This window comes from Thyridium curvatum, assembly GCF_004353045.1.
Source record: "Thyridium curvatum strain D216 chromosome Unknown NODE_6_length_784332_cov_80.453264, whole genome shotgun sequence".
Lineage (NCBI taxonomy): Eukaryota > Fungi > Ascomycota > Sordariomycetes > Thyridiales > Thyridiaceae > Thyridium > Thyridium curvatum.
This window is the reverse complement of record NW_022156761.1, coordinates 218,884-231,961: the sequence shown is the minus strand read 5'-3', so window position 1 is coordinate 231,961 and position 13,078 is coordinate 218,884. Positions and strand designations below refer to the sequence as shown.

Sequence of the window (13,078 nt, the reverse complement as noted above, 5' to 3'; positions counted from 1 at the left end):
CTGAACAGGGGAGATTGGCAACGGAGTCCAAAGATGCGAAGATTGGGGCTCCAGCTTGCATGTTTGCAACCTTGCCCCACGTTCGCCGTACCTCGCCCGCGTGGATCGGGGCTCGACCTTGCATGCTTGCGGGCGGGCGGGCGATGACATCGCCTGATTCGCACCACCCATCAGCCCTGTGCCCTGTGCCAGTGTGCCAGTTCCTGCCATGTTTTGTCCGTTCTTGGAGTCTGGTCCGACCAGTCGGTGAAGCCGCCGTTCCTTTTCGTTCTCGCAGGCTTGGCATGGCTTGAGCTTGGCATGGGTCGAGGTTGCGAAGGCGGCTGCTTGTCGTACCCGCGATACCTGGTGTACTTTATGCTCTCTAGCTCCACGTAGTGTGTCTTGTATTTGTCCACACCTGCTCCAGCTTCTTCTTTCACGCGGAACCCAAGGTAATTCCTGACACCGGCACCTTTCACTCCCTCCATGCTTGTGACAGATCGCATGCAACGATGGCAACCCACGAGCCTCACGAGTCCAAGGGGAGCAGCTTGTCTGAGAGGCTCAAGCATCCCTTCCACGAGCTGAAGGAGAAGCTCGAGCACACCTCGCTGCACGACACCAAGGTCGGCCTGATTCATAAGAAGTACGCACACATTCCTGAGCATCAATTGCGATTATGAAGCACTTCAATTGACACGAGACAGACATCAGATCGGCAAGTTTGCAAACCTGGTAGGCGCAGAACCAGCACCAACATGACACCACCCACTGCACTCTAAACTTACCCCGCTGTTTGCGCCCGTCGCGCGCGCACACCATAGCAAGCTGACATGAGAGCTGCGCAAACAGTTCAATCCCCAGCACAGGCACGATGAGGAGCACGAGAAGGCCTGCGATGACAAGCGGACAAAGATCTGCGAGTCGCATCGCTTCCAGTCCTTCTTTCCCGAGCGCGATGGCAACATGATCAAGTGGTACGTCGACGGCCGCGACTACTTCTGGGCCGTGTCCGTCGCAATGGAGAAGGCGAAAGAGACCATCTACATCGCCGATTGGTGGCTGTCACCCGAGCTCTTCCTGCGTCGGCCGCCCTACTACAACCAGGAATGGCGGCTGGACCAGGTGATCAAGCGCGCGGCCGAGAGAGGCGTCAAGGTCTACGTCTGCGTCTACCGCGAGGTCGAGGCGGCCCTGACATGTAATTCCGAGCACACGAAGCACGCCCTGCAGGCGCTGTGTCCCGAAGGGTCCAAGGGCTACGGCAACATCAGGATCATGCGCCACCCGGACCACAACGTGCTCGAGAACGCCGCCGACATGACCTTCTACTGGGCCCACCACGAGAAGTTCGTCGTCATCGACTATGAGATGGCCTTCATCGGCGGCCTCGACATGTGCTTCGGCCGCTGGGACGCCCACCAGCACCTGCTCTCCGACGTCCACCCGGAGGGCGTCGCCAACGAGGTCTGGCCGGGCCAGGACTTCAACAACAACCGCGTCATGGACTTCAAGAACGTGCAGGACTGGAAGCAGAACGAGCTGAGCAAGGCCGAGTACGGCCGCATGCCCTGGCACGACGTGGCCATGGGCATCGTCGGCCCTTGTGTGTACGACATCGCCGAGCACTTCGTCCTGCGCTGGAACTTTGTCAAGCGCGACAAGTACAAGCGCGACGAGCGCTTCGACTGGCTCGAGCTGCGCGGCCGTCAGGGCGATGACGAGGACCTGGTCGGCGTCCAGCGGCCCAAGCACCCCGTCGGCGACTACGTCGTCCACCCGCTCTCCCCACTCGAGACCAAGAACCTCGACGACCGCGGCACCGTCCACGCGCAGCTGGTGCGCTCGAGCGCTGACTGGTCGAGCGGCATCCTGACGGACAAGTCGATCCAGAACGCCTACTCGGACATCATCCGCAACGCGCAGCACTACGTCTACATCGAGAACCAGTTCTTCATCACCGCCACCGGCGACCAGCAATCGCCCATCCACAACACCATCGGCCGCGCCATCGTCGACGCCGTCGTCCGCGCTGGCAAGGAGAAGCGCAAGTTCCGCGTCATCATCCTCATCCCTGCCATCCCGGGCTTCGCCGGCGACCTGCGCGACGACGCCGCCACCGGCACCCGCGCCATCATGGACTACCAGTACAAGAGTATCTGCCGCGGGCCCCACTCCATCTTCGAGCAGATCAAGGCCGAGGGCGTCGACCCGACGGACCACATCTTCTTCTTCAACCTGCGCAGCTACGACCGCCTCAACAAGACGCCGGCCATTAAGAAGCAGGAGGAAGAGTCGGGTGTCAAGTACCAGGAGGTGCAGCGCGCCGAGGCCGAGGAGATCATGGGCGAGGGCATCCACGGCACCGTCGACCCCTCCGACGGCCGCGACGAGCACATGGGCGAGAAGAAGGAGCAGGCCAACGCGCAGGAGAAGAAGGATTTTAAGAAGGAGGAGCAGAAGTCCGACGCAGACGAGGAGGCCATCGACGCCAAGCGGCGCTTCGAGGCCGCGGGCCAGGGCAAGAACGAGGGCGAGGGAGAGGACGGACCCTCGACGGCATTCAGCGTCGCGCACCACGCCATGGCCGACACGGGCCCCCTGTCCGAGGAGCACTGGGAGGGCGACCCCAAGGACGAGGTGGCCAACTGGATCCAGGAAGAGCTGTACATCCACGCCAAGCTGCTCATCGTCGACGACCGCATCGTCGTCTGCGGAAGCAGCAACCTCAACGACCGGAGCCAGGAGGGCGGGCACGACTCGGAGCTCAGCATCGTCATGGAGGACATCAGGCTCATCAAGTCGACCATGGACGGGCAGCCGTTCGAAGCCGGGTACCACGCCGCCACGCTGCGGCGGTACCTATGGCGCGAGCACCTGGGCCTGCTGCCCCCGCAGGACCTGGACGCCTCCGAGGACCCCAACGCGCAGCCGCCGGGCGACGACTCGCCCAACAATGTGCTGGATCAGGAGGACAGCTACAAGTTTGTCGAGGACCCCATGTCGGACGAGGTGTGGAAGAGGTGGACGGAGCAGGCGACAACCAACACGGAGCTGTTTAGGCGGCTGTTTAGGGCGGATCCAGATGACCATGGTGAGTTTCAGCCTTGCCCGCTCCTAATTGCGAGAGAGATGTCGTGCTGACGAGTGATTGCTCAAAAGTGAAAACCTTCGATGACTACAACATGTTCCTGCCCCCCAAGGGCGTCAAGTCGGGCCACATCTACGACAAGTTCATGCCGGCCGACGAGGTCCGGAGGTATCTCGACCAGATCAAGGGCCACCTCGTGTGGATGCCGCTGGACTTTTTGAAGGATGCCGAGATGGCGGAGAAGGGTCTGCAGGTCAACGCCTGGACGGAGAGCGTGTACACGTGAACTTGATGTTGGCTTGGGCTTCCAAAGATACCGCAGTTGCTACGTTCTCTGTTTGTAATTACTTGCTGGCGGGTACTTGCTCTGGGCATCAGGCGTTTTTAGTGCTGGGTTGATGATTATTTCGCAAAGTTAAGGAGTATTCGATCACGTTTAATGAATATTTATGGATCTTCTGCCAAACTTAGGGGGGCCTTACTGTGATTGCTTCCACCCCTGAGCCGTTTTGTGAACGACGCGAAGAATGCAAAAGCCAACCAAGGTCAGAGATCTGCCTGATGAAATCACCACCCTGAGTATCTTCTACAACCGTGTGCTTCTGACACTGAATTTATAACTAGGTTGACTAGATCGAGAGGCACAAAGCCTTTCTTTTCTTTTCTTTTCCTTCTGCTCTTTTATCTTTTCTTTTCTTCTATTTCTTGTCCCCTTTCCTTCCTGTTTCTTCGCCCTCTCTCTTTCCTCCAAAGGGCTGGAAGTCGATATCATGAATCCCAGCATCTCAATACTACTGTTGGGGGAAGCCAATCTCGTATAACTTGGTATTTGAAACATCCGTCCTGGACTAGGTCTAACTAGGCAGCTACATAAGTACATATTAGGTCTCGCAGTACTTGATGAGTGATATTTTTAGTAATCCATTGAACTCTCTCTTCACCAGCTGCGTACTGCATGGCCGCCTCAGAAGAATGTTTTTCTCACGAAGTTCTACCTGCGTAAATCGAAATGAAACACTCAGGAGAAGAGCAGAGACCTTTTCAAATTTCAAGTGGTATCATTGCGCTTAACACTACGAGGCCGAAGCTCCAGAACCTCCCGCACTCTCGCCATTATTCCGATCCCTACCCGCCATAGCGTCCTCCTTCCGGACCTGCGCAAAGCTCGGCGGCGCTTCCTGTTCAGCTGGCGGTTGGATCCACGATTCCGACCTCGCCTGAAAGGGTGGCGGCGGCGCCTCCTCGCCATCGCTCACGGCGGCACTCGCAGCTTGCGCAGAGCCACCCACCTGCTCAGCCGCCTGGGCAGCTGTACTCCTCAGCTCACCACCCGGCGGGAGAATCGTTAATACCAAGCTTTTCTTCATCCGAAACTCCCCCGCCTCACCCACCCGCGCCCGAAACTCGAAATCGGCCCGGTGCCACCGCTTGATGTTGAAGGTCGTAGAGGTCGGCGACATGTTGTCCCGGAAGGCCTTGACTCTCGACACCTTAAAGTCGGCCCTCGCTCCGACGTCGACCGGGGCCTGCTCGGGCGTGCAGGGGATGAGAATAGCGCCGCCGCCGCCACGGATCGGCGGCCAGATGGGCACGCGCGTCTTGAACCCTGCCTCCCCGTCGTGCGGGCCGAACGTGCCCTCGCACCGCAGCCCGATCTCCGTTTCGACCTGCATGTGCATCGAGACGAGGGTGATCTCGATGGGGGTCCCGGCCAGCTCGCTGCTCGTCATCTTGGGGTCGGGCACGAACCTCAGCAGGATGGGTATCGTGCTGGGGTTGTCGAGCTGGATGGTGCCCGGGAGGGCCATCTCCATGAAGCCTTGGAAGCGAGGCACTTTGGACGAGTGGAGCGCCTGCCGGAACTTATGTTTGAATGTCAATTGGGAGTCGTCGACGCCCGGCAGGAGCTTGAACGAAGACACGCAGCCAATCTGGCGGTAGCGCCGAAGCTGAAAGTCGACGATGGGCGGGTCGCCGGTCACGGTCTTAAGTGCGATTGGCAGGGTGGCCTCTGCGGATTTCCGCTCACCCCCGTGCGTGTAGGTGAGAGTCGCTGTGATAAAGTACTCGACGAATCCCTCGCGTTGCCGGTGGGAGAAGCCGGGGCCGCCGTCCATGTAGAAGGAGTTGGGGAGCGGGGTCGCGGCCACAGATGCGGCGTCTGTCGGCAGGTAGCTCTCGGCCTGTGACACGGGGCCTAGCGCCTTGGGAGCGCAGTGCGTCGGGACGCGGATCGTAAAGGGCCACTGCCGTGCGGGCTCGCCGTTGACGATGTGAAGCGGGCCCCGGAAGAGGGTCTGCATGTGCGCGCGCTGGTCGACGAGGCCGAAGCGACCGCGGTACGTGCGGGTCGAGTTGTTGCCGGATCGGACGATGAGTTTGGTCTTGGCCCTGCCGCAGAGGGTCACCGTGACGACGGCGTCCGGGCTCACCAGGGGCATTTTGCGGATGGCGCAGCCGACGATGGTGTCGCCGGGCGAACAAGCCAAACTACTTGGGTCGTCGACCGCGATCCCGAACGCCATCCCGCCTTGGGCGACCGTGATGCCCATGATGCATGCAAATTTGTGATGTCAAAGTTTGTTCTTCTGGCTATCGTACAGCTGCTGCTCGGTGAAGTAATTCGACGAAATGTCGACGAGCTTGCCTGGCCGCCGGCCACGATGGGTGCTGGTGGTGGTAAGTACATTTTATTCTTCGTCAACCAGGCAGTATGCGGACAGTGGCACAGCATGGCACAGCATGGCGCAGTCTGGTTAGCGCCCAATCTCCGTCAGCGGCGGTGCCGACCGGGGACTCACACGGGCCAAGCCGCAGTTGTGGACCCACGGCGGCGATTTTGAGCCGAACTACTACACTTTGAGTTGCTCCGTGGGGAGAGAACTTGCATTTATATACCTAGGTAGATAATGGAAGACATCATGAAGCTCATTCTGTCCAATGAGATTTGGGCCCTTGATTTCTTGTGGTAGAGACATTCCTTGTCTTCTACCCTTTGTCCAGCCCCGCCGCGAGGTCGAGAGAAGTTTGCTAGATAGCGACAGACAAGCTTTCCTCGTCTCCAGGGGAGTATCGAGGTTGGTGCCCTGGGCCAGAGAGCCCTAGTCCGGACCTCCGGAATCTCGATATCTCTGCGGTCTCAACCATGGTCCTGCTTGAGTGGGATTGATTATCATGGCAATTGGGATACAATATGAGGACCAGCCTTGGGGAAATTCAGGCCTGGCCAAGGTGAGTCAATAACAAATATGCACTGCCGCAATGGCTCCTGCGCACAAACTGGGGACTGAACAGGAAGATGGTGGTGACCGTTATCATGGAGGAGCCACGGATGTAATTTTTCCTTAGTCCTGAACCTGTCATTGCTGCATCTCCAGCATTCCACCCTGTGCGAAGTCTTCAAACCAACAAGAAGGAACTTCTCACAATGATACGCAGATGCTGTCACCCGTATTGGGTCATATATACATATATATATCTCGTCAACGATGCTCATATTTGCAAGACTGTTCAAGTCTTTGTGACAGTTTTACATGACGCCAAACCTACCATATCCCGCGATGGGAGTCAACTCAACACAATGAAAGCCACGAGCTGCAAGTATATAGGAACAACGATTCCATTGAATTGAATTGTTTTCTTTCCTGTGCCATTATTTCTTGCAAGGGGCTTCTAATCTGGTCTCATTGTCGACTCGAAGAGTTCCCGGCATACAACTCTGAAGACAGAGTTCAAGCAGATCCATGCCATACGTGCCGGGGCGAAGAGGAATTTGGTGGGAGCGATCATTCTTTAGTCGGATCCTCATATGGGGATATCTGAAATGATCTGATCATGTCTGTGTGTTCGGTGAGTGACGCGGAAATTGGCTAAATAACCGAACTATACGGACAATCGGGCTATAATATCGCGGACCTGGACACAGAAAGTCAGTTAGATTAGACTTCATACCGAATAGAAGGCGACAATCATGGAAAAAAGGAATCATTAACCTACCAGTGCAGTGTTCTCCTGCAAGCGTGAAAATTCGGCCTGGTAAACTTGATGCTCCTTTTGGACAAAAGTCCACAGCGAGATCATGCGTCGATGGAGCTCGTGCAGCATTACCGCTCTGGCCGCCTCGCATGGCTCCGTAGCCAGGACTTGATCAATATCCGACAGTACTTGTTTTAACTCGTCCACTCGAGTCAACATAATGCTCTTGCGAGCAGTAAGAGCGTTTCCGCGATCTTCAAGGCGATCGATGTACGACTCGGTCAGATCTACGAGAGCCTGACGGTCGTACATTGGCGGTGAGCAACTCGGGTTCCCTGCTGAGCAGGGGGATCTGCCGGCGAGAATCGCGCCGTGGAGATGCCTCAAGGCTCGGGTGAGTCTCTCGGTCTCGGGAAGAACCTAAAAAGACAAAAACAATCCAGTCAGCGTCGGGTTGGAAACGCTAAGCAATTAAGTCCTATCGCCAGGCCCCTCAAAGAATGTGCGCCTCAGTCACTCCTTGGTTAGATGGGTACCGTCACCTGGTGTTGATGAGCCGATGCTGGATTAGCTCATGCGCCCCTCCGCCACTGCCGAGCACAAGCGGCGGAGAGAGAGGGAATCACCCGTGTGGTGAGCAACTCCCTAAGCGGGGAAAAGGAGGGGGTTCTGCCTTATCGAGAGGCTTGATATCTCGATACCAGGGAGTTGGACCCTGGAATGGCACCAGAGTTGACTCTGGGTGGACCATCAGTCATCGCTATAGCCACTGAAAAGACAAGATCTATGGAAGAAGAAACAGAGTTTCTGGATCCTTGGATCAAGGGCACGAAACTGGAGCTCTGACATGAGGGGGTCCTGAGATCTGTTCCCTAGGAGAAACCCACGAAGCCAAACTTCCTGCCCTGAGCCACAGCACCGCAATGCGGAAAGGGCAGAGCAGTCTAGTTTCATCCCTGGCTGTCGGGGTTTTGCGTTCGGAACACTGAGGCTTATGGCGGCGGATGCGCAGAATTCGAGACCTAGGGCTAGAGTAGGCAACAAGTTGCTGGACTTACCATGATGGTTGGCGATAGTCGAGAAGATTGGGTTTGAGGCTGGAAGAAGGAACGTGCGATCAAGAGATGAGGGAAGGTTGACGAGTGTTCTGAAATGCTGAGGAGTTGGTGTAGTGTGCGGTAAAGCTTTGCCAGAAAAGGAAACACGGGACTTTTGTGGTGTTAAAGTTGAGTTGGGCTTGAGGGACCAGAGAGGTTGTGAGAAGCGAGGCTGACAGAGGAAAGAAGTTGTGGGAGAATTTGAGAGAAGGGAGATATTTATATTGCAGGCAACAGGACGAGACCAATGAGGTCGACTTTGAATTTCTTCCGAAATCGAATCAGCGGTCTAATTCTCTGTTTGCTAGGGTAGTGACGAAAGTGAAGTGGTGGCCACTCAGTCGAGGTCAAGGTTAGGTGAGGTGAATAGTGAATGACGAGAAGCTGAGGTGACTAAGAAAGAATTTGCTGCGACGCAAAAGCACAACCAAATTTAATTGAATGATTCGGCAAGTTGATCTAGGAATTACCAGTGTTGTTGATATCTCTAAATTGAATGGACGATTGCGTGCTGGCTGAGTTCGGTCAGAAGCTTGAGCCAAATAGCAGTCGAGACAATGTCCCTGCTACACTATACTTGGAACCAAAAAGAAGTTAGCCGACAACGAAAGCAGAAGATGGCCTCCTTCTTCGCTGTGAGGAAAATGAGATTGAATAGCAAGCTGGAATGAACAGAACCTTGAGAGTGGAAGGCAATGACAGGAACAGAGTAAGGGGAGTCAAGTGAAGATCAGGCCAACCCAAGAAAAATAAAAGCCCAAAAAGGGCAAAAAAGCTCGACAGCACTCAGTTTCAAACTGCTGCCTACGAAGAAACCCATTTCAAGATTTTTCTGGTGGTGAAGGAGGTCAGCCACATTATTTCTGTGGTGTCCTCCTCCGCAAGGGGGTAGGATGACAGGTTAGTTTTGTGGAATCCCCGTTAATTTGTCGTGGTTGACCACTACGCCATCTACCATCCTACCCCCATGTATACTAGACGTCCTAAGCAGAATAATAAGGGCTTTGCTTTGAGAAAGTCGGGGTGTGTTAGGGTATCAAGAAAAGCCCGGGCCTTTCGGATAAGGTTTTTGATCGGGGTACATCGACACCATACGCGTTCACCGAGGCTCCCCTCCGTCGAGAATCTCCCTGCCTGTGAGAAGTGAGGACGATATCCCCGTGAAAGGATGTGAGAGTTCATGCCATGTCAGTGTAGCATAGGCTCAGGCCCGTCTTGGAACTTGCTTGCAGGCGCGAGCCAGAAGTGCAACAAACAGTAACATGCAAACATCGCAACCATGCTAATTTACGTACAACCGCAGTCACGATTCAGCCGGCGCGTCAGACCACGAATACACTCCCTCCTGCAGCTTTGCATTGAGGAAGGCAAGCTTGTGCAGTCTCTTCTCCACAATCTCCCTTTTATGCAACTCCATCTCCTCCACATCCCAGTTCGCATGCAGATACCCTCCCTTCAGAAATTCCGCCCTCGGTGTAGCCAGATACAGAGTCAGTCCAGCCGTCAACGCCGGCGTGTCCTTAGCGACATCCAACATATTCCTCAGCACGGCGCCGCGGCCGTCCTCGAGCGCCACGATGCCCGGGTGTACCACAAAGACGCGGATTCCCGGCAGCTCAAAGTCCATATTTTCGCAGAGCTTGATCAGCCCGAGCTGCGCGACCGAGGATCCCGACATGGCCGGCAGGGTGAGCCCGGCGCCCATGCTGCCGATGTTGACGATGGTGCCCTTGCCATCAGTGGCTTTGATAAAGGCTTGATTGATGTTGAAGGCGCCGCGGAGGTTGAGCTCCTGTGCGAAGTACGTAAGTAACTTGTCAACTTGCCGGATCACGACCCAGGTCGGGGGAGGCTGTTTGCTAACCAGGTTCTGCCACCACTTCGCAGGCTCGATCTCTCTAATCATCCCCTGAATTGCACCGCCAGCAGAGTTGACCAGTACGTCCACCGACCCGAACTCGGTAAGCGCCCTCTCCATCACGTCGGCACAAGCCGCGGCATCGATGATGTTGGCGCTGACGGTGATGATCTTTGCCGGCCCCATGAGAGCGGCCGCTGTAGAATCGAGTGCTTCTTGTCGACGGCCGACCAGGACTATCCCTCGCGCACCCGCCCTGTTCCACTCCCGTGCCGTTGCCTAACAATAGTCTAGTCAGCTCCTACCAAACCTGGCTTGGGTGCCCTCTCAACTCTCGCAACATACAAAGCCGATGCCTCCGGTGGCGCCAATGACGACAACAACCTTGCCTGCCGCACTCAGCTCCGGGTTTGTAGGGTCGATGGCCGGGTACACATCCCTGTGTATCTTGGCAGTGAGCATGTACGGCCTGGTGTAGGCGTCGACATCGATCCTGTCTTTCGCCATGTTTTCTGCTGTTCAGGGGTATGCAACTATTGTCGACTTAATAAGATAATTGGGCCAAAGCATCCCATTTATAAGTTCAAGGTTAGGTACTCCAACGGGGACGGAGCCGTGACAATCCTCCGCACCTGATACCCGGAGGCCCCGCTGAAGTCGGATTCGCGGCGCCTGGTTGGTCAAGCCGCATATGATTATCAAGCAGCGGTGCAAGGCTGCCCAACATTGTCATATGCCGATTTACTCGCCAGATGTTTGTCCTGGAGCTGATGATAACTTACAAAGCAAATGGGGCGACCACAAAGACCGAGGAGAAAAGTCTCCGAGTCCGAGGTGGTGGAATCAGACTGGTGGCCCGCCTATGTACCTAAGGAAAGAAAGCGCGCCGTGAGCGACAGTGAATCGGTGAAGACGCCTATTTTCGCTGCAAGTACATGATCCTCTGATTCATACAAGGAAATGAATGGAAAGGGAGAACAAGAGACGCCCAAGGTGAATATGGCTTAACCAGCTGTGCTCACAGAGGAAAAGTTACTAGAAAGACGCCCACTTTCAAACGTAGAGCTCCCAAGTCTAATCATTGCCATTTATGAGGGACAGCACCGACGAGATTCCACCGTCTCTGGGTTTTTAAGAGATGCATCTCGGAAGTTCTAAACGTCCAGAGGGCTGAAGAGGAGTGGTTCCAGTTCAACTTTGACTAGAAAAGGCCCGGCACAACTCAGGGTGATGCGACTGCATAAGAGACACAAAATTATGGAATGCAGGATCAAGGCATCTGTTGTGCATTGAGTCGTAACGAACTGTTTCTTTCAGTTTTCTTTTCCAAATCAATTTCCTGTGTTAAGTCTTGTCGGACTGGAAGGAGTACAGTGCAGGTAGTTTCGGCACAGTCCTATGTGATTAGTCATCATCAGCCGATTCACTCACTGGCGCGTCTTCCCCTCCTAATTTCATTCACGCGATTGAAGACTGATCCCCAATTGCTTTTGTTTCCTATGAAGCTACATCAAACAATGAATATCGCATCATGTTCAGTGACTTGAAAGCCCTGAGGGGAGATACCGCAGCTACCATACACCGCGTGCGATTTGCTGTTGAGATAGGTTGAGTCCTCATTGCTGGCGAGATCACAGACCTGGCTCAATTCCCAACGGTCACGACTTCCCTCACATGCCCAGACCCCGAAGCATCAGATATCAAACTGCCTCTCAATTCTCGGTCTCTCTATATGTAGTGATGACTCGCACACTGCCGTGGAAGCGCCGTGGCGCATCGAATCCCGTGGCCGTCAAACGCGAATCGAACGCCAGCCCTTCATCATCACGAGGTCGCAGCCCGATCAAGCGGGATCCCGGCCGACCAAGTCCCACTCCCAAGAGGGAGCGCGATCTATCTCGTGACGACAAGAAACCGCGATCCAACCTTTCTCTCAAGCGAAGTGCGCATAGCAGCAGCTCTGAGCCTCCTGACTGGCTTACTAACAGCTCACCAGACCGCACACCGTCTACATCGCCCCCGCCCGCTCCTCCCACCGAGAGGTAAGTCAAACGCGCCCTCACTCACTTGTGTCAGAGACTCACAAATATCTCTCTAGCCTCATGATAGAGGGCGCTGACAACGACGACAAGTACCGCATGGTCGAGGACGAGCTCCTCGCCACGGCAAAGATGTTCACAGCACACCTGCACAACGCCGAGTACCAGCGGCTCAAGAAGCTCGCCAAGTCGCAGAACGCAGAGACGATTAAGAACATCTCGCGGCCCGTGACGGGCAACATGACGGACCTTGTGCGCCGCCGGCAGACCACGCTCAGCCGGACGGCACGGCAGCGAGCCGGGATCAAGAGGGCGCGTGCTCGGGTGAACGATGGCGATGGGGATAGCGATGACGACGAGGGAGATGCGGCGTTTGCGGGCACGGCGCTGCAGGGCCTCATGGCCAGTCCGAGGAAGACTGCGGTGCCGCTGACAGCGCTCACGTCTGTGGCTGGCGGGACGAGGGCTGCTGCTGGGCTTGCCGGAAATTCGCCTTCCAGGCGATCGCGATTTGGGCCTGGTGCTTGGGATAAGACAGGAACGGCTGGTGCCACAGAATCTGCGACAGCATCTTCTGGTGATGACGGCGATGACCTTGATGGGGTTACTACGTTCGACCCATACAAGCAGTCGCATCAAAGCCGGCCCCCCATTCGGCCAGCACGGCCAGCGGGGCGAAGCACTGAGAACCACCGAGGGCCATCGAATACACCGACCACATTTCAGGATCGACGGACGGTGATACAGACGCACCCACCCGAGCCGCAAGCCGATGAGGAGGAAGATTTCGGAGGCTTCGGCGCCGAGGACATTATGCGGCGAGCGAGGGAGCGGCGCGAACGGGACCGAGCACGCCGTGCCGGGCGGGGTGCCAGAGAGAAGAAGGCCAAAGACGAGAAGGATTCATTTAAGGATGTGGTTCCTTCCTGGATATGAGAAGGCACAACTTACATGTATAACCCGGCACAGAAAGACTTCAACAGGCGAATGTGCGAGAGCGGCACTTTTGGAGGCATGGTTCAGCGGCTATGAGAGA

At 55.8% G+C, this 13,078-nt stretch overlaps 4 protein-coding genes across 4 annotated transcripts; 2 read left to right on the top strand and 2 right to left on the bottom strand.

Annotated features, from left to right (window-relative positions):
- Positions 1-494: 494 nt before the first annotated feature.
- Positions 495-3,359, top strand: E0L32_001551 (uncharacterized protein; the record flags this gene model as incomplete). The annotated part of the gene is made up of 4 exons (XM_031135642.1): positions 495-628; positions 690-717; positions 835-3,076; positions 3,145-3,359. 4 exons carry the CDS (start codon positions 495-497, stop codon positions 3,357-3,359), a joined length of 2,619 nt encoding a protein of 872 aa, XP_030990802.1.
- A 787-nt stretch (positions 3,360-4,146) lies between these two features.
- E0L32_001550 (uncharacterized protein) lies at positions 4,147-5,625 on the bottom strand (the record flags this gene model as incomplete). The annotated part of the gene is made up of 1 exon (XM_031135641.1): positions 4,147-5,625. One exon carries the CDS (start codon positions 5,623-5,625, stop codon positions 4,147-4,149), a length of 1,479 nt encoding a protein of 492 aa, XP_030990801.1.
- A 3,823-nt stretch (positions 5,626-9,448) lies between these two features.
- On the bottom strand, positions 9,449-10,510 carry E0L32_001549 (uncharacterized protein; the record flags this gene model as incomplete). Its single annotated transcript, XM_031135640.1, has 2 exons — positions 9,449-10,282; positions 10,349-10,510. The coding sequence occupies 2 exons, from the start codon at positions 10,508-10,510 to the stop codon at positions 9,449-9,451; spliced, it is 996 nt and encodes a 331-aa protein (XP_030990800.1).
- A 1,233-nt stretch (positions 10,511-11,743) lies between these two features.
- Positions 11,744-12,978, top strand: E0L32_001548 (uncharacterized protein; the record flags this gene model as incomplete). The annotated part of the gene is made up of 2 exons (XM_031135639.1): positions 11,744-12,045; positions 12,102-12,978. The coding sequence occupies 2 exons, from the start codon at positions 11,744-11,746 to the stop codon at positions 12,976-12,978; spliced, it is 1,179 nt and encodes a 392-aa protein (XP_030990799.1).
- Positions 12,979-13,078: the final 100 nt, after the last annotated feature.